The 23,222-nt window shown below is 41.1% G+C and overlaps 1 protein-coding gene across 3 annotated transcripts in view; it reads left to right on the top strand.

Annotated features, from left to right (window-relative positions):
- The window catches only part of KIAA1549L (KIAA1549 like), a 414,360-nt gene that overhangs the window by 373,437 nt on the left and 17,701 nt on the right, over nucleotides 1-23,222 (top strand). For 2 of the 3 annotated variants that reach the window (XM_060176625.1, XM_060176624.1), the window contains exon 17: nucleotides 12,380-12,730. In XM_060176625.1, coding sequence (XP_060032608.1) covers nucleotides 12,380-12,730 — 351 coding nt within the window. Of the gene's footprint in view, nucleotides 1-293; nucleotides 357-12,379; nucleotides 12,731-23,222 lie in introns of all 3 variants that reach the window. The other variant, XM_060176622.1, reaches the window with a different exon arrangement.

Genomic DNA, 23,222 nt, shown 5'->3' with positions numbered 1-23,222 from the left:
AAAGGGAAAATAAATAAATATAAAATTAAAAAAAGATTATACTTAAAATTTTAAAATATAAATTAATATAGTTAAATTTAAATTAACCTGTACCACGTATTCCTCATTATATTTCTCCACTTCCTATTCTTCATCATAAAAGCTGAAAAATCAGTGTGGTAAAGGATAGGTCCTCAGAATAGGAAGAAGAGACAACTGACATGGGCCAAGCCAGAATCCTCTATAGGTGTATATGGGGGTGGGGAGCATTTGCAACACTCCACATTAATCTTCATTCTATTTCATATGCATAGAAAACATCACATCTGGAAGGACCTGCAAGAAGGTCCAAATGTCAACTGCAGTTGTTTCTGGAGGTAGGATTAGAGTGGATTTTAATTTTCTCCCCTTTGCTTATCTTGGGCTTTCTAATGTCCTACCATGAACAGACATTTCCTGATTGATTTTTATAGACTCTCTCTCTATTGAAGTCAATCTTGATTAGTTTATAAAAAATAGATTTAAAATAAAAACATTCCCCAGTGATTTTCAGGATGATGCAGTTGGAGGGAGAAGGGTGGTAAAATCCCAAGTAAAGAGATCATTTTTAAAAAAATATTTATTTTCCTTTTTGTTGCCCTTGTTGTCTTTTATTATTGTTGTAGTTGTTGTTGTTGATTATGTCATCACTGTTGGTTAGGACAGAGAGAAATAGAGAGAGGAGGGGAAGACAGACACCTGCAGACCTGCTTCACCGCCTGTGAAGCGACTCCCCTCCAGGTGGGGAGCCGGGGACTCGAACTGAGATCCTTAGTCGGTCCATGCGCTTAGTGAAGAGATCATTTTTTTTTTGTTTGTTTTTCTTTTTTTTTTTAATTTTTTATTTAAGAAAGGATTAGTGAACAAAAGCATAAGGTAGGAGGGGTACAACTCCACACAATTCCCACCACCCAATCCCCATAACCCACTCCCTCCCATGGTAGCTTTCCCATTCTCTATCCCTCTGGGAGCATGGACCCAGGGTCGTTGAGGGTTGCAGAAGGTAGAAGGTCTGGCTTCTGTAGTTGCTTCCCCGCTGAACATGGGCGTTGACTGGTCGGTCCATACCCCCAGTCTGCCTCTGAAGAGATCATTTTTAAAGAAGTTCTTAGCATCAGAAGATAGCTCAGCCAGCAGGACGTATACCTTGTCCTGTGCATAGTCCATATTCGAGCCCCAACACTACTTGGGAGCTATGTGGTACCGGGAGAAGTTCCGGTACTATGGTAAGTTTCCCTCTCTCTCTAAAATAAATGGAATGAAAAAGGCTGGCCTGAGATCAGTAAAGTTGTGTGTGCACAAGGCCCTAACACTACACACAGAAAAATGCATATATAGTCTCTGACACTGTACCCAAGCCACTCATCAGCCAGCACTGAGCCATTTGTCTTTGCTCCTGTCCCTTTGCCAAATAAGCAAAGGGAATTTTCAGGAGTGTCCAAATTAGGGAGAAGGACTTGGGGCAAATTAATCAGTAGACATGATCTGCTTTATCAGGAAAAATGAGTGCAAAGGGACAGCCCTTGGGGATTGATGATGCAACACATGTGAAAGTCGCATGTAGATTAGAGCACCCACCTTGTCAAGTTCTTGTTTTTTTAAAGATTTTATTTATTTCTCAACTGCAAGGGAGTCGCTTCACAAGCGGTGAAGCAGGTCTGCAGGTGTCTGTCTTTCTCTCCCCATCTCTGCCTTCTCCTCCCCTCTCCATTTCTTTCTGTCCTATCCAACAATGACGACATCAATAAGAACAACAATAATAACTACAAAAATAAAAGAAATTAAAAAAATTTTAAAAAGATTTTATTTATTTATTCACGAGAAAGAGAGGAGAAGAGAAAGAACCAGACATCACTCTGGCACATGTGCTGCCGGGGATTGAGCTCGGGACCTCATGCTTAAAGTCCAGTGCTTCATCTACTGTGCCACCTCCTGGACCACTCAAGTTCTCATTTTTAACCATTACTGTCCTCAGCTTTGGACTAAGCTCTGGATGTAGAAATAACAGTAAGAAATCACTGACCCAGGAATGAAGGAACTTCCCCTGTCTGTGGGAGGGGACAAATTCCTACTCCTGCTGCTACTTCTACTGCTATTCCTACTGCTATTTCTACTGCCACTGCCACCACTCCTCCTCCTCCTCCTCCTCCTCCTCCTCTTCCTCCTCCTCCTCCTCCGCCTTCTACTCCTACTCCTATTCCTATTCCTACAGGAGCACTGATCACTCTGGCTTACTGTAGTACAGGGGATTGAACTTGAGACCTCAGGTGCCTTAGGCATGAAGTCTGTCGTGTCAACTGCTGTGCTATTTCCCTGGCCCCAAGGTTAATTTTTGTTGGGGTGTTACTGGGAAGGAGAAAGTGGCTTCATCTTCCTCATGAAAGTAGTAGGTCCTCACCACTTTTACTCAAGAGACTTGCCTCAACCCAACATGACCCCACCCCAGAGTTCTGGAGAGTGTGGGAAGTGGGAGAGCAGGGAGATGTTAGTTACTAAGAAGTATACATTTGCCCTGCTGAAGGCATGGCTATAAATTTCCAGAGTAATAGACCCAGTGGAGTGACTGGAAATGCACAGCACAGCTCAGGGTGGGAGCAATCATAGCATGCCTGCTGCCATTAATCTTCCACCTGGGACTAGTTCAGCAGTAAACATCCATTATTTATTTGGGATGGAGGGAGGAAGGGCGGTGTGTGCAGGGAGCAAACAACACTGAGAAAGGAATCAGTGTAAAAGGCACTGCAGTGCAGGGGGAAGTGCAAGGGGCTGGAGCTGGGAGAACTAGGCTCTGTTCTCAACACCACTGCGCCATTGCTCTGGCCTCAGGCTCCTCTTCTGTAAAATGGGACTTGAGTTGGATGCTCTCATAATGTCCTTCCAGACTCTGAAATTAGTTTAGAATGCCCTGTGCCTTTGAAGAAAATGTTTTAGTATTGCATTCACAACCCTAGGAGTTTCCATTCCCCATTTTCCGAAGGGGAATCCCAAGTCTTGCCTTAAAGAACTTCTAAAAGCATTCGAGCGAGTTCCAGTGGCTTCTGCAGAACAAGGTTTGGGGGCAAGTACCCAGACATAGACAGTCTTTTGAGAACTTGTTTAGGCTATTCTTGCTGTTAAAACATAAATAGTATTCTGGGGGCCAGGGGATGGCAGGGCAGTGGTGCCAGCAGTAAGGCACACATTACCATGCACAAGGACCTGGGTTCAAGCCCCTGGTCCCCACCAACAGGGGAGAAGCTTCAGAGTGATGGAGTAATGCTGCAGGTGTCTCTTTCTCTCTCCCTCTCTTTCCCTCTCTAAATAGTATTATAAGGACTGAGAGATGGCTCATCAGGTAGAGTTACGCTTTACCAAGAAAGCAGTGATAGGTTGGATCCCTGACAATATACCAGAGTACCATAGATGACACCAAGGAAACCCCCACTTCCCCCTCTTCTTACAAAGAAGACTAAGGCATGTATAAACCTATGGGACAACGTGTGTGTGTGTGTGTGTGTGTGTGTGTGTGTATTGATTTAATAGTGACTTACAAGATTATTAAATAATAGGGGGCACAGCTATACACCACTCCTACCACCAAAGTTCTATGCCCCTACCCTCTCCAGCAGTAACAACTGTAATTCTCCCAAGGTCATAGATAATAGGTTGACTATCTATTTTTTTTTCTTTTTTCAAGTTCATGTGTTTCAATTTTCTATATTCTACTTATGAGTAAAGTTACCTTTTTAAAATTTTTTAAATATTTATTTATTCCCTTTTGTTGCCCTTGTTGTTTTATTGTTGTCGTTACTATTATTGTTGTACTGATGTCATCTTTGTTGGATAGGACAGAGAGAAACAGAGAGAGTTGGGGAAGACAGAAAGGGGGCAGAAAGATAGACACCTACAGACCTGCTTCACCATTTGTGAAGCGACTCCCCTGAAGGTGGGGAGCCGGGGGCTCAAACTGGGATCTTTATGGCAGTCCTTGAACTTTGTACCACCTGTGCATAACCCACTGTGCTACCAAAACTGGTGCTTTGGTATGTCTCTCTTTAAAAAAAATACAGACTAAAGGGCTGGGCAGTGACATACCTGGTTAAGTGCACATATCACAGTATTCATGGGCCATGAGTTCAAGCCCCTGGTCCCCACCTGCAGGGGGAAAACTTCACAAATGATATAACAGTGATGCTAGTGTCTCAACTCTCTTCCTCTTTTTTACCCCCTTCTCTCTTAATTTCTCTCTAAATCTATCCAAAATAAAAGTATATATATATATATATATATATATATATATATATATGAAATAAAATCTGATGCCAGTTTGACTATACAGTCTTTATAAGTCTCATTCTTCTTTTCCTTGACAGGTTGTAATTTTTTTCTTTGCCCTTGACTTTTTGTAATTTCAGATTGATGTATCTTAGTGTAGGTCTTTTTATTTATTTAATTAATTAATTTTATTTTACTTATTTACTAATGAGAGCAATAGGAAGGAGGAAGGGAGTGAGAGAGAGAGAGAGAGAGGAGAGTGCCAGATATCACTCTGGTACATGTGCTATGGGGGGTTGAACTCAGGATTTCATGCTTGAGAGTCTACTGCTTTATCCACTGCACCAGCTCCCAGACCATGGTCTCTTTAGGTTTAGGAATTTGGGAGTTCTCTGCTTCCTGAGTATCAATAGCTGACCAAATCGAATATTTGAAATCTTTTCTGCAGTTATTTACTTGAATAGAGTGTCTACTCCCATCTCTCCCTCCTCCCTTTCTGAGACCCATATAATACTGATATTTGCTTTTCTGATGGAGTCTTCAGTCTCTTGAAGAGCTGTTTCATTTTTTTCCTAAACATTTTTTTCTTCTTCTACTTTGAAGTCAGAGTGTTGTCATTTTTGTCTTATATTTATGATGCTCTCTTCTACATGGATAAATCTACTTCCTTAACTTCCTGTTTTAAAATGGAATGCATTCAAAGTATCCTTCACATCCTATAACTGTTTTGAGGTTCTTCATTTTCCTGTCAAGTGGTTCTTTGAAATCATTGGTTTCTTTCTTAATCAATTTCTCCATATTAAATTGAGAGTTTTGTATTTTTTTAAATTTCTTGACAATATAGTTCATAAATTCTTTCTCTGACAGCTCCACTGAATCTACATCATCACGTGTCTGACCCTCATTGTGGCTGTCCAAAACCATCGACTTCCTAGTTATTGTTTTTTTTTGTTTGTTTTGCCTCCAGGGTTATTGTTGTATGCTTTACATTGGTTTGTTCTAGCTCTCCCCCACCAAGAGAATTGGATCAGTCCTGTTAGTTTCGCGGGCCGCGCCTAGGAACCCTGACAGAGTTCCAGAGTTCGAGAGTAAGAGAGTGCTTGGCGCTGCCGCGGGGGGAAAGAGACAGCAGAGTTCTGTTTGGTGATTAGTTTGGTTTAGTTTATGAATTGTTGTTCCTGAATAAAGAAATACAGCTTCCCTGCCCAGCCGTATGTCTCTGGTCGTCTCTGTTACCCGCCCGTGAAGCTAGCCCGGCCAGCTGGAGCTGCCGAATTTTAACAACAGGTTATTGCTGGGGTTCAGTGCCTGCATTATGAATCCACTGCTTCTAGAGGCCATTTTTTCCATTTTGTTGCTCTTGTTGTTACTGTTGTTATTATTGTTGCTGCTGCTGTAGTTGATCAGATAGAACTGAGAGAAATCGAGAGAGAAGGGGAAAATAGGGAGAGAGAAACATAGACACCTGAAGACCTGTTTCACCCCTTGTGAAGCAACCCTTCTGCAGGTGGCGAGCCAGGGGGCTCGAACCAAGATCCTTACACTTGTCCTTGTGCTTTGCACCATGTTCACTAAACCTCCTGTGTTACCACCTGGACCCCAACTTCCTAGTTTTACTCATTGGCCAGCATTATGCTTTGTATGTAAGTTGCAGGGGGAGGGAATTTTGAAGAAATGAGGTAGTATTATAGTGCCTGATGTCCCTTAAACACTCTTAGTCTTGGGGAATAAGGGAGATCCTAGGTACCCTTCTCTTCCCAGACTGATTCCTGATAACGGTAACTCTGCTGTGAGCTCAAAATCACTTTTATTGCCAGCAGGACAGTTTGATCCTGTTCACCAGGGTCACTATGGCAGCTGGGACACTTTAGAGTTTGTTTGGTTTCCATGCTGCCAAATTGGTACTATGTTTTTCCTGCCCCCCTCCAAATAGCCCCCCGTGCATTTCACTCAAGAGTGTGACTTATACAGCTCTAAACAGCAGTCCTGATATCCTGTTATTTTTAAGTGATTTAATATTGATTTATAAAATTATAGGATAACAGGAGTATAATTCCACAGCTTTCCCACTACCAGAGTTCCACATCCCCATTCCCACCATTGGAAATTACAGTAGTTTGGGTTGATCACAGATATGGGTTGACTATTATTTCTACAACTATCTGCCTATATTCATATATATATATTAATGGCCCTGCCTTCTCTTCCTTTCTAAGTCATACCCACACCCTGATGGAATTGGGGTTCTGAGCCCTCTAGTCATTTTCCTCTAACATTTTCCCCCTTTAGGAGTATGTGTCAAAATTCTTTTTAGGGTGTAGAAGGTGAGAGTTCTGGCTTCTGTAATTGTTTCTCTTCTGGACATGGGCATTGGCAAGTCTAACTATACTCCCCAGCCTATTTATGTCTTTCCCTCCTGGGGTAGGGTTCTGAAAAGGTGAGGTTCCAGGGCACACTGATGAGGTCGTCTTTCCATAGAGTTCAGGGTGGAATCACAGTAGCATCTGTAACTTGGTGGCTGAATGGCAGTAAAATATAAAGCAGGACAAAATGTTTAATAAACAGGAACAAAAAGTAGCAATAGAGCAGATGAAAACAGATATCTTGGGGTAGAAAGATGCTAAGAAGTCTATTGTATGTATGTCCCTATGACCAATGACTTCAGTAATTTTTATGGAGCTTGATAGCTAACATGAAGGTGGACAAAAAATACTGTCTTGGAAGATGGTGTCAGAGTTGAAAATAGGCCTAGAAAGCTGGGTTAGGGCAGAGAGTAGCTCCCAAACTCGAAGAGACTATATAAATATAATTAACTTGGGAGTCGGGCTGTAGTGCAGTGGGTTAAGCTCAGGTGGCGCAAAGCACAAAGACCGGCATAAGGATCCCGGTTCGAACCCCGGCTCCCCACATGCAGGGGAGTCGCTTCACAGGTGGTGAAGCAGGTCTGCAGGTGTCTATCTTTCTCTCCTCCTCTCTGTCTTCCCCTCCTCTCTCCATTTCTCTCTGTCCTATCCAACAACGACGACAACAATAATAACTAGAACAATAAAACAACAAGGGCAACAAAAGGGAATAAATAAATAAAAATAAATATTAAAAAAATAAATATAATTAACTTTACCACATCAATCTGGCCCAAGACCCATGTATTTATATTTAGCCTGTGTAACCCCCAAGTCTCTGTCAGTCTGAGCTTACAATCCATGGTCACAGCTGGGAGCATTCTAGGCTGCACTCATTTCAAGACCAGTCTCTCTCTAGTGGCCTCACTTCCCAAAGTAGTGCAGTCCCTCCCTACCACTGCTATTGTACAGTGAGAGCAATGTCCCAGAGAGGCCCTCAAAAGGGCTTATGATGGGGAGTCCGACAGTAGCGTGGCAGGTTAAGCACACGTGGCACAGAGTGTCGTTTTCGACGGGTTATGTTGTTTTCGCCGGGCTGGCTTCACGGGCAGGTAACAGACGACCAGGAACTCATGGCTGGGTTGTAGGCAGTATCTCTTTATTCATGCAGGATGCAGCACAATCTAAGACGAGCTAAGCTAAACTCAAGGTACAGTACTCTAAAACTCACAATGCTGTCTTTATATATACTTCCCAAATAGGGTGGAAACAGGATGTGACATAGAGAGGGTGGAGAGAAAAGTGACTGGTGAAAATCAGAGTGTGACAAAGAAGGGGCAGAGCAGGCGAGAATCCTATCACTGAACCACAGTGCCCTGGAGGGAGGGTGGAACTTGTTAACAGTGGTTATGTAAATAGAATAGTGTTAAGCAGGGGGGATTTAAACCAAATGAAACAGAAGGGGTCTCATGCATACCAACAATTCCCCCTTTCTTTTTAACTAATGGCCATTGTGGGGTGAACAGAAACCTATATCGTACAGGCATTTTCAAAAGAACTGGCATAAGACATGGAAAACAAAATAGGTGAGCAGCAATAACCAGCGTGATGCCAAGGGGAGCTTTTCTTGCCTCAAAGGGCAAGGCCTAGCAGGCGAAAGGGCATTTCTTGCCTCTGGGAACGCTTCATGCCTCTGGGGGCATCTCTTGCCTCAAAGGGCGTTTCCTGCCTCTGTGGGCATCTCTTGCCTCTTGGGGCGCTTCATGCCTCTGTGGGCATAACCTAATAAGGAGGGGGAGTTTTCTGCCTCTGGGACAGAGCCTGCAGGTGAGGGGATATGGTCTATAAAGTCTCAAGGCAATTGGCTGAAGTTAGTCTTTGAGAAACACAGCAGTGTGCACCAGTAAGTCCGATGGAAGTGTCAGTTCAAAGTAGATGACCACGGAAGAAAATGCCAGAGGATGAAATGCTGCACGTCTGTCTCGATGGGGAATGTCGGCCACCAGAATTCTGCTTTTCTGTAGAGAGCGAGCTTTGGAGTCTGTGAATCTGTTTCTTCAGGTCGTGCCAGGTCTCCTCATTGGTTTCCGGGAGCGATGTCAGAGAACAGGGGTCCAAATGGATTTCCAGAAATTTTCATTTGAGTAGATGCTTTTTCATGTGAAGACTTTGACAGCTGAAATTCACTTACTTGTCAAACAAATCTTGTAGCAGATTAGAAGTTTACTATAATTGATAACTCCATTATAATTGGAAGTCCTTTCTAGTATGATTTTAAGGTTGTTTAAACAGTTTAAACTCAATAAAATGTGGAAAGGTAAACAGAAGAACCAGTTAAAATCCTCAGGCATGAGAATAATTAACATAATCATTGCACTATCTGCCCCACCCATAACTCATACAGTTTTCAGGATTAAACGTTTGAGATTCATGTCAAGACATAAAAGAGAAATCATAGTAGGGAAAAAACAATGTTTTGGATTGTTTCTGGATGTCTCTAGAAATCATGGCTGCGTCCAGCATTTTATTTTTTTTAAGTCAATGTCAAGCAAAAATTCAGTCATTCAAATCATTCTCTTATGAAACGCAACTTGAACCAGATTATCAAGATCTCACCATGTAGGATTAAGAATCCCCGGAGGGCGACCTAGTTCAAAAAGGTCCTCAAAATTTCATTTAGGGTGTTTCTGACTGTTCCTGCTGGATTGCTTCAGGCACCCATTTTTAAAAGCGTCTTCCCATTGAAGAAAGAATCCAGTCAGGAGAGTAGAACTAACCACATGTCTCCATACTTGGGAACTGCCAGGGTACTCGAGAATGTTCTTCAAATTAGAGTAGTCCTTCTCCATGGGAAACATTCGAGAAGAAGTCCAGAAAGTTCCAGGGGAAATCTCCATGCATATCCCAAGGTCTACGATCACGGTCATAAAGAACCAAACTGTGGCCTGGAGCAAAATGTAGTCCTTTTCCTCAGGAAACATGGGAGAGGGAATCTAGAAAGTCCAAGGAGAAATCTCCTTGCATCTCCCAAGCTCTATGATCTCGGTCATAAGAAACCAAAGTTCCCAGTCAGGGAACCGAAGTGTGGCCCAGAGTAAAATGTTCCAGAGACAGAGAAACTGTCTCATAATGAAACAGTATAGGCTTTGGCAAACCTCTTCGTAAGTAAAAGAGAAGACCATAGTGCATAGGTAGGCAAAGTCTTCACTTATCTGGGAGTTGTGCAGGTCTGGCCCCACGTTGGGCGCCATATGTCGTTTTCGACGGGTTATGTTGTTTTCGCCGGGCTGGCTTCACGGGCAGGTAACAGACGACCAGGAACTCATGGCTGGGTTGTAGGCAGTATCTCTTTATTCATGCAGGATGCAGCACAATCTAAGACGAGCTAAGCTAAACTCAAGGTACAGTACTCTAAAACTCACAATGCTGTCTTTATATATACTTCCCAAATAGGGTGGAAACAGGATGTGACATAGAGAGGGTAGAGAGAAAAGTGACTGGTGAAAATCAGAGTGTGACAAAGAAGGGGCAGAGCAGGCGAAAATCCTATCACTGAACCACAGTGCCCTAGAGGGAGGGTGGAACTTGTTAACAGTGGTTATGTAAATAGAATAGTGTTAAGCAGGGGGGATTTAAACCAAATGAAACAGAAGGGGTCTCATGCATACCAACAACAGAGCGCAAGGACCCGCTTAAGCATCCCAGTTCAAGCCCCCAACTCCCCACAGGCGGTGAAGCAGGTCTGCAGGTGTCTATCTTTCTCTCCCCCTCTTTGTCTTCCCCTCCCCTCTCCATTTCTCTCTGTCCTATCCAACAACAATGACAACAATAATAACTACAACAATAAAAAACAACAAGGGCAACAAAAGGGAGTAAATAAATAAATAAGAAGAAGAACTTAAAAATAAATAATTACATTAGAAAATGAAAAAGGCCTTGTGATGACTTTCCTGATGGAAGTGATGGTGGAGACAGGGGTCTGCTAGAGGTCTAAGCCTGTCAATCTATATGGGAATCCAAGGATTCCCTGATTAGGGCCCTAGGTGATAGGGTGGCTGGTACTTAACAAAAGGCAATCATTAATATCTTATCTTTTTTCAACTTTGTAGTTCCTTCTTTATCTGACAAGCTTAGACTTTCTCCCTGCTGTTAAAACATTGTCATGTGTTATATCCAAACTGGTATTAGGTTTATGGGGTCTGGCCTCAAGTTGGGGAGGAAATACACCTAGGATTTCAGTGGGGTCTAAGTTAACCTTTTTATTGCATTTACTTGTGTTTGATGGTTCTAATAAAGGTTGTTAAAGAGACAATAATTATCCTTTAGTTGACATATATATATATATATATATATATATATATATATATCCAGTATATCTCTTTGACACTTGTATACAGTGTTTCAAAGATTATCAAGGAGTGACAATAATGCTGATGCTGTCAGAAGAGGTTAGGAGATATATCTTACTTTCTTTTGTGTAGTTTGTTGAGTAGAGTGATTGAAGGAAGTGTAGCAGTGAGTAGGGGAGGAGAGTGTCTAGGCGTAACTAACAAATATTTGATTAGAAAATTTATGGTGCCTTCTTTAGGCTATTCTGCTAGATTGTTGAGCTTTTTAGGTCTAATTCTAATTATGGAGGACTATTAGGCACTTTTACTTTGAGGCATATAGTTGTCCCTAACCTCACCTACTATTCTTAAATCACTTGGATCCTGAGTAGTTTGAGTAGACCCTTTAGATTGTTGCATGAGGAGCCAGGCAGGGACACAACAGGTTAAGTGCTCACATTACAGTGCACAAGGACTCAGGTTCAAGTCCCTGATCCCCACCTGCAAGGGGAAAGCTTCACAAGTGGTGAAGGGCTGCAGGTGTCTCTCTGTTTCTCTCTCTCTCTTTATCTCCCTATCCTGTCTCAGTTTCTCTCTGTCTCTGTCCAATAATAAATACAAATAAAATAAAGAAAGAAATTGCTGCATGAATTTAAAGCAACTGCAAGTATGGTGCCACCAGTAACACAATGCTGTGTTTCTGCTGGAGTCTTTCCTCTCCACACCCCATCCCCCGCCCCTGCTCTCACTGTCCACACACAATCACCAGCCTTCAGATAGTGGTGTTCCTTTCTTTACCAGAAATTCTAGCTTTTTTCAAATGAAATTCATTGAGATGTTGTGCTGTAGTATTTGTTTTCTGGGGGATAACCAACTTTCCAAGACTAGGTGTCACTGTCTCCCCTTTCTCTGTCTCTCAGTTTCTTTCTGTCCTCTCAGATAAAGGAAAGGAGCGGGAAAATAAAAAAATAAAAAATGGCTGTTGGGAGCCATGGATTCATCGTTCAGGCGTCAAGGTCCAGCAGTAACACTAGTGGCAAAAAAAAAAAAAAATCAGTAACTTTCATGTCCTGTTTTTTTCTCTGCACACTTTTCAGATCAGGCCCGTTGTTGCAGCAACTTGACTATGTTACCTCAGGTCACCTGTCCAGGCTGAACTCACTTATGTAAAAGTAAAACTAGAAGGGGCTGGGTGGTGGCACACCTGGTTGAGCGCATGTATTACAATGTGCAAGGACACAGGTTCGAGTCCCCGGTCCCCACCTGAGGGGGGAAAGCTTTGTGAGCGGTGAAGCAGTGCTGCAGGTGTCTCTCTATCTCCCTCTCTATCATCCCCTTCCCTCTTGATTACTGGCTGTCCTTATCCAATAAATAAAGATTTTTTTAAAAAAAGTAAAACTAGTTACAAAATCAGTGTACATCTCTTTGATCCCACAGACAGAGCCAGAAATCATTGAGGAGACCAATATTGACAGAGTTAACGAACCACGCGGCTATGCCAGGTCAAGACAGGTAAAGGGCCACTCAGAGACATCCACACTGAGCTCCCAGCCCTCCATCGACGAGGTCCGGCAGCAGATGCACATGCTTCTGGAGGAAGCCTTCAGCCTGGCATCCTCGGGCCATGCAGGCCAGAGTCGCCACCAGGAGGCCTACGGCTCAGCACAGTACCTGCCCTACTCAGAGGTGGTGACCAGCGCACCAGGGACCATGACACGGCCGCGTGCTGGAGTGCAGTGGGTGCCAACCTACCGCCCCGAGATGTACCAGTACAGTCTGCCTCGGCCAGTAAGTCCTATGCTTTCCCTGCCCACTAGAACGGGGTTCTCGCAGGGACCTTAGAGGGGGGAACTTCTCTTGTTTTCACAGTAAGCACTGATTTGACATTGGTTTGCAGTGCTATACAAGTTGGGGAGCACAGCTTTACACTTCTCTATGTGCATAAGACCCAGTCCTTGTGGGGGTTGGGCAGTAGCGCAGCAGGTTAAGCACACGTGGCACAAAGCACAAGGACTGGCATAAGGATCCTGGTTCTAGGCCCCAGCTTCCCACCTGCAGAGGAGTCGCTTCACAGGCGGTAAAGCAGGTCTGCAGGTGTCTATCTTTCTCTCCCCCTCTCTGTCTTCCCCTCCTCTCTGTTTCTCTCTGTCCTGTCCAACAGCGAATGTCATCAACAATAACAATAATAACCACAACAAGGCTACAACAACAAGGGCAACAAAAGAGGGGAAAAAATGGCCTCCAGGCAGTGGATTCATGGTGCAGGCACTAAGCCCCAGCAATAACCCTGGAGGCAAAAAAAAAAAAAAAAAAGTCCTTGTGTTGTTTCTTTTTTTTTTTTTCTGTCTTTTTAATGAATTTACATAGAGACTGCACTTCCAGTTTGCTTAGAGGGTAAACTCCTAGTGACAAGTCCCCTTGTGATCTGGAAATGAACTTTGCTGGACTCTCCTACTATTCCCTGTCCACGATCCAAGCCTAAACTGTTCAGTCCTGTAAGGTACCAGCACACAGGACACCCTCATATCCAATCATCAAACATTTTAGAATGAATCTCTTTTTCTCTCTTCCTCATCTGAAGGACTGATCTCATTTTTGTTGCATGGGTGGTTTCCTACCTGACCCCAGGTGACGACCTATTTTAATGTCAAACTGCACTGCAGTGCTGCATTAGAGTTTATGGAGCCTGGTGGCTCAGAGCAGAGGCTGTGGAGGTGAGTGGTTTGACTGTGATCCCTAGCTCTGCCACTCACTAGTTACATAACATGGGGAGATTACTTGGAGTGTCTAGCAGTAATAGAAAATGAGGAAAGTTTTCGGGGTGTCTCTCTCCTTCTCCGGCAGGGTGTCCTCCAGGGGAAAGGTAACGGGCTGGTTCTTTCTCGCTCACGACAGGGGTGACACGAAGTAAAAGACACCAGGGGACTCTTAGCGTGAATCTAGAATCTGAGTCCTTAGAGTCCCAGAATCCTAGACTCCGTTTATTAGCAAAGTGGACATGAGTTAAATAGAAAAGCAATGAAGTTAATTATTGTTGAAATATTACAGAAATTACAGGTTTCTTAACAGTCAGCATGCCCCTAAGGTAGGGGGTTGGTATGACAGGAATTGATGAGATACAAGACAGTTATTCTCCATAACACAAGCAACTTAATTATCCAAAGGTATCTGAGAGAAGCATAGGGGTTAAACCCGTAGGGTGAGACAGAGAGAAGATGGATATCAAAAGGCCATATAGTTTGGAATTTCTCTTGTCTGGGGTCTGAGGTGTGTGATGAAGTGTGTGATAAGGTGTGTTCTTCTGTGATCAGAAGGTGACTTTGAATGAGTGAATCTGCGGCCATGTGGCCTGCAGTTAATGGAGGGAAGTACTGGGGTATCTGTGGGCCTGAGAGTCAAGAAGGAAAGAACCAAGTCTGAGTTTTCCCCCTTATGCTCACCTCAGTTGAGAGAGACTTACCAAGAGGTTATCTTCTCAGACCTCCATCCAAAGATGGGGGTGGTTCTCCCTAAGCTCTATCAGGCTTACACATGTTCCCAACAGAAAGTAACCTGCTTCCTAACGAGTTGGTATATGTGAGACTATCGGGCACACTGTAAGTGCTATAGAAGTCAGTCATGAATATTTATGTAGCTGCATTTCAGTATCTGAAGAAACACACAACACCTAAAAGCTCTTATGACTGAAGCAGTTTTTATTTTGTTCATCACCATAGTGTCTGCATGCACCTTTTAAAAAGGATGTAGTTTCTTAAGTTGTAGAGTATGATGCTTCATGCATGAATATATTTCACTGTTTTAACAGCCCATACTCTGTCCTAAGATCTGATTCATAGTAGAGCTTATATAAATGCCATTGTTGGGCTGGGGGATCACATAATGGTTATGCAAAAAGACTTTCATGCCTGAGACTCCAAAGTATCCAGTTCAGTCCTCTGTACCAACAGAAGCCACAGCTGAACAGTGCTGAAAAAAAGAAAGGGAAAAAGAAAAAAAAGAGAAGAGAAATTGTCATCATGATAGGTAGTGGTCAAAGCTAACATTTATAAAGTCTCTACTGTATGTATATACTTTTGTGTATGATTACTCACTTACTTAGTCCTTACTATAAGCCTTCAACACAACTACTCGTTTAATCCCCATTTTGCATGCGAGGAAAGTGAAGTTACACAGCTTATTCAATTCTCAAATTCCTGGGAGCCAGGACTCAAAACTGGGAAGACTGGCCCCAGATCCTTTTTTTTTTAAATACTTATTTATTTATTCCCTTTTGTTGCCCTTGTTTTATTGTAGTTATTGATGTAGTTGTTATTAGGACAGAGAGAAATGGAGAGAGGAGGGGAAGACAGAGAGGGGGAGAGAATGATAGACACCTGCAGACCTGCTTCACCGCTTGTGAAGTGACTGCCCTGCAGATGAGGAGTCAGAGGTTTGAACCGGGATCCTTATGCTGGTCCTTGCATTTTGCACCACCTGTGCTTAATGCACTGCGCTACCGCCCAGCTCCCCAGATACCATTTTTTAACCAGCTTGCTATTCTACCATGTGTTGTGCTACACTCCTTCCCCATGCATATTATGTCTCTCCTTTGCAGTGAACTACTTGAGACATCTGTTATCTGGTGGAGCCCTGTGGTAACTTTATACCCCTCACCTCCAAATCCACATGGCACTGATGCTTAATAAACCACTGTATGTTATGTGACTACACTACAGTAAACTTTCTTATTGTTCTCTTTTGCTCCATACCCATCCTCCAACCCCCAAGCCAGGTCACTAAAATGCCTCCTCTTGACAGGACTCCTAATTCCCCTAGTCTCTCTGCTGGTGCCCTCTCTCTCTTTTTTGTTTTTTTTTTTAGATTTTATTTATTTATTTATTTATCAATGAGAAACATAGGAGGAGAGAGAAAGAGCCAGACATCACTCTGGTACATGTGCTACCGGGGATTGAACTCAGGACCTCATGCTTGAGAGTCCGATGCTTTATCCACTGCGCCACCTCCCAGACCACGGTGCCCTCTCTTTTAATGTCAGTCTCTAGCTTAATCTTTCCTTGTTGGTTAAGCCTTCACAGGGAGACCACAGTAATTACACAACTGAGCTTCTGGGGCAGGGGTGACTATGCTTGAGTGGGGCCATTATCACTGCAGACATCCACCCTTATATGGGCAAGTACAGTTACTATTTTGTCTGTTCCCTCCAGACTCTGAAAATCTGACTAGTCGCTCACAGCTGCTGCTTTCTTATTACGAGTCCTGGCTTACAAAGCTACTGTGAAAAGCACGTGACCAAATACTTACATTTTGCTGGTCACCATGGTCTTTCACTGTATAGAAGCCAGTTTGGGAGAAATTAAGACATTATCAGAACTGGTTGTTACTGAAGTCATCTTCAAATCTGGAAAATGTAGTCGGCAAAGGAAACAGAGTAAACATGGGATATCTCTTCTTTACATCCACTTTCTGAGATTTGGACAAAATTCAAGTTTAAATATAATGTTAAAAGCAAAATGGAAGACATTAGGGAAATGCCCATATTTCAACAATGCAAGTTTGTTCTGCTGTCAGGAAGTTTTGCTAGATTCTTGCAAAAGGTACTGCTTTCTCCAGTCTGGAGTCCAAACATACTTTTTTTTTTTTCCCCAGAGAAAACTTAAAAAAAAAAAATTCTCTGGTGTAGTGCACCAAAAGATGCTGCGGTGGGTGGGTGGGGAGAATACAGGTCCAAGAAGGATGACAGAGGACCTAGTGGGGGTTGTATTGTTATATAGGAAACTGGGGAATGTTATGCATGTACAAACTATTGTATTTAATGTTGAATGTAAAACATTAATTCCCCAGTAAATTAATTTAAAAAAACAAGGGCAACAAAAAGGGGAATAAATAAATAAATATTAAAAATAATAATTAAAAGGAAGTGTAATTGTAGAAATTGACTTATGTCTCTCTCAATTTGTATGTAAAAATCATTTCTTACCCATTAAATTTGATTTGCTTTTGCAGAATAGCAAAAAAAAAAAAATCTCACTGATCCTTACTAATAATCTGTCAATTTAAAACACGTTCCCAAAGCAGACAGTTACAGTTGTCTACTAGTCACCCTTGTGGGAGAGAAAGAGATTTTTCTTAGATTTAAAAAACACCCTAATCTCACCAGGTTTCTATGCACCCCCTAAGTGGCTGTCGCCTGGGGAAGCTTGACAGTATTCATTCTGTGTTGACTCACACTGACTAAAGTTTTCTTGCTACGTCCTTCCTGATCTCTGAACATCAACCAGGTTCCTAGACTTCCACCAGCCCAGGTTAAATGGCACTCACCAACTCAAATGACCTTAGTAATTCCAACTCTAAGCCTCTGAATTTCTCAGCCATAAAATAGTGGGGCTAAGTAAGGACTTTAATGAAGAGGAAATGTTAATTCATGCAAGCTGCTTAGCACAGCATCTGGCAAGCACCCAGTATGTATTTGCTGATATTAATCAGAGTGCTTTGTATGGTGCCTAGCATGTCAGACTGCCAGATAAATAAAAGTAGTTACAATAAAAATTATTTTCTACTTTTTCATTGGGTTCCACTATAGGTACAGCTCAGAGCTATCTCAGATTCAGTTCCAGCCTTTATTGAACTGAAGTAGATCCTGTGAATATTCTAATTTCCAAGTGTACATAAAAGATATGTTTATACTATATTCAGCATTTTAAGTATAAGTACAATATACCTAAAAGTCTCTGTTCATGCCTGAATTAAATGTGACATGGAGTCAGGAAGTAAGCACAGGATATTGGAAAAATGATGCAAATAGACTGATTCACTATAGGTATGCCACAAAGTTTCAGTTTGCAGAAATGAAATATGTGTGAAGTACACTAAGAAGAGCACACAGAATGACATCTGCCAATAAATCGAATCCCTTTCCCTGACAGTTCTTCTTTTTTATTATTATTATTTCTTTATTAGGGAATTAATGTTTTACAGTTGACAGTAAATAAAATAGTTTATACATACATAACATTTTCCAGTTTTCCATATAACAATATAACCCCCACTAGGTCCTCTGTCATCCTTTTTGAACCTGTATTCTCCCCCTCACCCACCCCAGAGTCTTTTAGTTTGGTGCAATACACCAACTCCAGTTCAGGTTCTACTTGTGTTTTCTCCTCTGATCTTGTTTTTCAACTTCTGCCTGACAGTGAGATCATCCCATATTCATCCTTCCATTTCTGACTTATTTCACATAACATGAATTTTTCAAGCTCCATGCAGGATCGGCTGAAACTGGCGAAGTCACCATTTTTAGTAGCTGAGTAGTATTCCATTGTGTATATAGACCACAACTTGCTCAGCCACTCATCTGTTGTTGGACACCTGGGTTGCTTCCAGGTTTTGGCTATTACAAATTGTGCTGCTAAGAACATATGTGTACACAGATCTTTTTGGATGGGTGTGTTGTGGTCCTTAGGATATATCCCCAGGAGAGGAATTGCAGGATCATAGGGTAGGTCCATTTCTAGCCTTCTGAGAGTTTTCCAGACTGTTCTCCACAGAGGTTGGACCAATTTACATTCCCGCCAGCAGTGCAGGAGGGTTTCTTTGACCCCACAACCTCTCCAGCATTTGTTGCTGTTACCTTTTCCGTTGTATGACATACTCACAGGAGTGGTATCTCATTGTTGTCTTTATAATCATTTCTCTGACAATCAAAGACTTGGAGCATTTTTTTATGTGTTTCTCGGCCTTGTGGATCTCTTCTGTGGTGAATATTCTGTCCATGTCCTCCCCCCATTTTTGGATGGGGTTATTGGTTTTCTTGTTGTTAAATTTGGCAAGCTATATATTTTGGTTATTAGCCTCTTGTCTGATGTATGACATGTAAAGATCTTCTCCCATTCTGTGAGGGGTCTCTTGGTTTGGGTAGTGGTTTCTTTTACTATGCAGAAGCTTTTTAATTTGATGTAGTCCCATAGGTTTATACTTGCCTTAGTCTTCTTTGTAATTGGATTCTTTTCACTGATGAGCCTTTAAAATATATGCAGAAAAGAGTTCTGCCAATATTTTCTGCTAAGAATCCCATAGTTTCTGGTCTAACATCCAGGTTTTTGATCCACTTGGAATTTACTTTTGTGTTTGGTGAAATATAGTGGTTCAGTTTCATTCTTCTGCATCTTTCAACCCATTTTTTCCCAACACCATTTGTTTAAGAGACTCTGTTTTCCCCATTTAATAGTCTGGGCACCTCTGTCAAAGATCAGATGTCCATAGGTGTGGGGGCTTACTTCTGGGCTTTCAATTCTATTCCACTGGTCAGTGTGTCTGTTCATGTTCCAGTACCAAGGAGTTTTGATGACAATGGCCCTATAATACAATTTGAGATCTGGGAGTGTGATGTGTCCAGTTCTGTTCTTTCTTCTCAAGATTGTTTTGGCAATTCTAGGTCTTTTCTGGTTCCAGATAAACTTTTGTAGCATTTGTTCTATTCTCCTAAAATATGTGGTTGGGATCTTGATGGGGATAGCATTAAATGTGTATATGGCTCTGGGTTGTATATTCATTTTGATGAAGTTAATTCTTCCAACCCATGTACATGGAATATCTTTCCACTTCTTTGTGTCTTTATCAGTTTCCTTGAGTAGTGACTCATAATTTTCAGTATACAAGTCTTTCACTTCTTTGATCAGGTTTACTACTAGATAATTTATTGTTTTTGTTGCTATAGTAAAAGGAATTGATTTCTGGATTTCAATCTCTTCTAGCTTAGTGTTTGCATAGAGGAATGCCATTGACTTTTGAATGTTAATTTTGTAACCTGACACATTACTGTATTGCCTGATGATTTCCAAAAGCTTCTTGCTGGATTCCTTAGGTTTTCCTATGTATACTATCATGTCATTTGCAAATAGGGAGAGTTTGACTTCTTCTCTTCCAATCTGTATCCCTTTAATTCCTTGCTCCTCTCTGATTGTTATGGCAAGACCTCCCAACAGTATGTTGAATAGTAATGGTGATAGTGGGCAGCCCTGTCTAGTACCTGATCTGAGGGGAAATGCTTCCAGTTTTTCACCATTGAATATGATGTTGGCTATAGGTCTTAAATATAGAGATTCCACTATCTTCAGGAATTTTCCATCTATTCCCATTTTTGTAGTGTTTTGATCATGAATGGATGTTGTATTTTGTCAAAGGCTTTCTCTGTATCTATTGGTATGACCATGTGGTTTTTGGTCTTGCTTTTATTAATGTGGCAGATCACGTTGATTGATTTACATAAATTAAACCAACCTTGCATGCCTGGGATAAGCCCCACTTGGTCATGATGAACAATCTTTTTAATATACTGCTGTATCTGGTTGGCTAGAATTTTGTCCAATATTTTAGCATCTATGTTCATCAGAGATATTGGTCAGTGGTTTTCTTTGTTGGTTGTGAACCTGTCTGCTTTTCGTATCAAAGTGATGTTGGTTTCATAGAAGCTGGAAAGGAGTGTTCCAGTGTCTTCATACTTCTGGAAGATTTTAAAAGTAGAGGTATTAGTTCTTCTTTGAGTTTTTGTAGAATTCATTTGTAAAACAATCTCGTCCAGAACTTTTATTTTTGGGAAGGTTTTTGATAACTGTTTCAATTTCATTAGCTATGATGGGCCTGTTCATATTATCTAGTTCCTCTTTACTTACTTTTGGAAGTTCGTAGATATCTAGGAAATTGTCCATTTCTTCCAGGTTCTCTAGCTTGGTGGTATGTATATGTATATGTATATGTATATGTATATGTATATGTATATGTATATGTATATGTATATGTATATGTATATGTATATGTATATGTATATGTATATGTATATGTATATGTATATAGTTGTTAATAGAAGCCTCACATGATATGTTGAATTTCTGTGGTGTCTGTTGTGATATCTCCTCTTTCATTTATGATCCGATTTATTTGGGTCTTCTCCCTTTTTTGTTTTGTGAGTCTGGCTAAAGGTTTGTTGATTTTGTTCACTGTTTCTAAGAACCAACATTTACTTTTGTTGATCTTGTGTATGGTTTTCTTATTTTCAATGGTATTTATTTCTGCCCTAACTTTAGTGATTTCTGGCCTTCTAGTTGCTTTAGGGTTCCTTTGTTCTTCTACTTCTAGGTCTTTAAGATGCACAATCAGGCTGTTTATTTGTGCCTTTTCTTGTTTCCTAATGTGTGCTTGTATGGCTATGAACTTCCTTCTCAGTACTGCCTTATCTGTGTCCCAAATATTTTGATAGTTCATTTTCATTGAACTCTTGAAACATTTTGATTTCTTCCTTTATTTCCTCTTTGACACAGTAGTTGTTAAGGAGTATACTGTTGAACATTTTGGGACTATTACTAATCTTTTATTGATTGTTAAGTCTTAGTTTTAATTCCACTGTGGTGTGAGAAGGTGCTTGGTATGATTTCAATGCTCTTGAATTTGCTGATGCTGTCTTTGTGGCCTAACATATGGTCTATCCTTGAGAATGATCCTTGTGGATTTGAGTAAAATGTGTATTCCACTTTCTTGGGATGAATGACTCTGAAAATGTCCAATAGTTCTAGTTTATCTATCTCCTCATTTAGCTCCCTTATGTCTTTATTGATTTTCTACCTGGATGATCTGTCGAGTTGAAAGAGTGGGATATTAAAGTCCCCTACTATGACTGTGTTGCTGTTAATATATTGCTGCAGCTCTTTCAGTAGATATTTGATTTATTTAGATGGCTTCTAATTGGGTACACAGATGTTAATAATTGTTAAGTCCTCTTGATTGACTGATCCTCTGAGCATTAAGTAGTGTACATCCCTATCTTTTTAAATTTTATTTATTTAAAATCTATCATGTCAGATATGAGAATAGCTATTCCTGCCCTTTTTTGTAGGCCATTGTCTTGTATGATAGTTTTCCATCCTTTCACTTTGAGTCTGTATTTTTCTTGTTGAGTTAGGTGGGTTTCCTGTAGACAGCCTATTGTTGGGTTGTGTTTTCTGATCCATCTTCCTACTCTGTGCCTTTTAATAGGTGAATCAGGACATTGACATTTATTGATATCAAAGATTGAAGATATTTTGATGCCATTATTGTAGATTTTTAGAGTGTTATGATATATGGCCTACTTATGGTGGTCCGACTATTTATAGGAGACCTTTCAGAACTTCTTTCAGGGCAGGCTTGGTAATAGTTGATTCCTTCAATTGTTGCTTGTCTGAGAAGTTTTTTATGCCTCCATCCAGTCTGAATGACAGTCTAGCAGGATACAATATTCTTGGTTGAAAGCCTTTCTCATTGAGCACTCGATAGATATCTTGTCATTCTCGTCTGGCCTGTAGTGTTTTTGTGGAGAAGTCTGCTGCTAATCTTATGGGGTTTCCTCTGTAGGTGACTCTTTGTTTTTCTCTTGCAGCCTTCAGGATCCTTTCTTTATCTTTATTCCCTTCCATTCTAAATATGATGTGTCTTGGTGTCTTTAAGTCTGGGTTAATTCTGTTTGGGATCCTCTGGGCTTCTTGAACCTTTATGTCTTTGATATTGTCTAGACTAGAGAAGTTCTCAGCTATTGTATCCTGAAGAATGCTTTCTTCCCCTCCCTCTCTTTCTTCTTCTGGTAAGCCAATAATGCATATATTATTTCTTTTGAAGTCATCCCATAGGTCTCTGTTGTTGTTTTCAGTATCTCTTAATCTCTTTTTGAGATCTCTTACTTCTTTTTTTGTTGTCTCTAATTCTTCCTCGATCTTGCTATTTCTGTCTTCAGCCTCATTTATTCTATTCTCTCTCCCCTCTACTGTTTTCTGGAGTTCATCTGTTTTGTTACCCTGCTCTGATACTGTTTTAGCTTATTTAGCTAGTTGTGTTCTTAGCTCAGATATTTCAGCTTTCATCTCTCTAATAACCTTGAGATAATTAGTGTTTTCCTCCAGAGTCTCATTTGTTGTTTCTGCATTTCTGATGACAATTCTTTTAAACTTTTTACTCACTTCTGTGATTATTTCCTTAACTAGTGTTTGGATATTGACCTCACTATTTTATGGTTTAACCTTTGGGTGGCTTTTAGCTGGACTCTTGTCCTGGTTCATTTCTCCAATATTTCTTCTTGTTGGTTTAACCATTCTATACAGTATGTTATGAGGTCCCTCTCTCAGTAACTTTTCAAATTACTGATCACTCTTACCTGGATTGACTTGTGTCTAAGTATGGTAATTAAAAGGTTCACAGTTGTGGAAGTTGACAGTTGTTTCAATAGTATTTTAATCCCTGAGTTGGAACTCAGTGACTT

Source organism: Erinaceus europaeus, chromosome 17 (genome assembly GCF_950295315.1).
Source record: "Erinaceus europaeus chromosome 17, mEriEur2.1, whole genome shotgun sequence".
NCBI lineage: Eukaryota > Metazoa > Chordata > Mammalia > Eulipotyphla > Erinaceidae > Erinaceus > Erinaceus europaeus.
The sequence above is the reverse complement of the archived record's forward strand: the minus strand, read 5'-3'. Positions and strand labels throughout refer to the sequence as shown.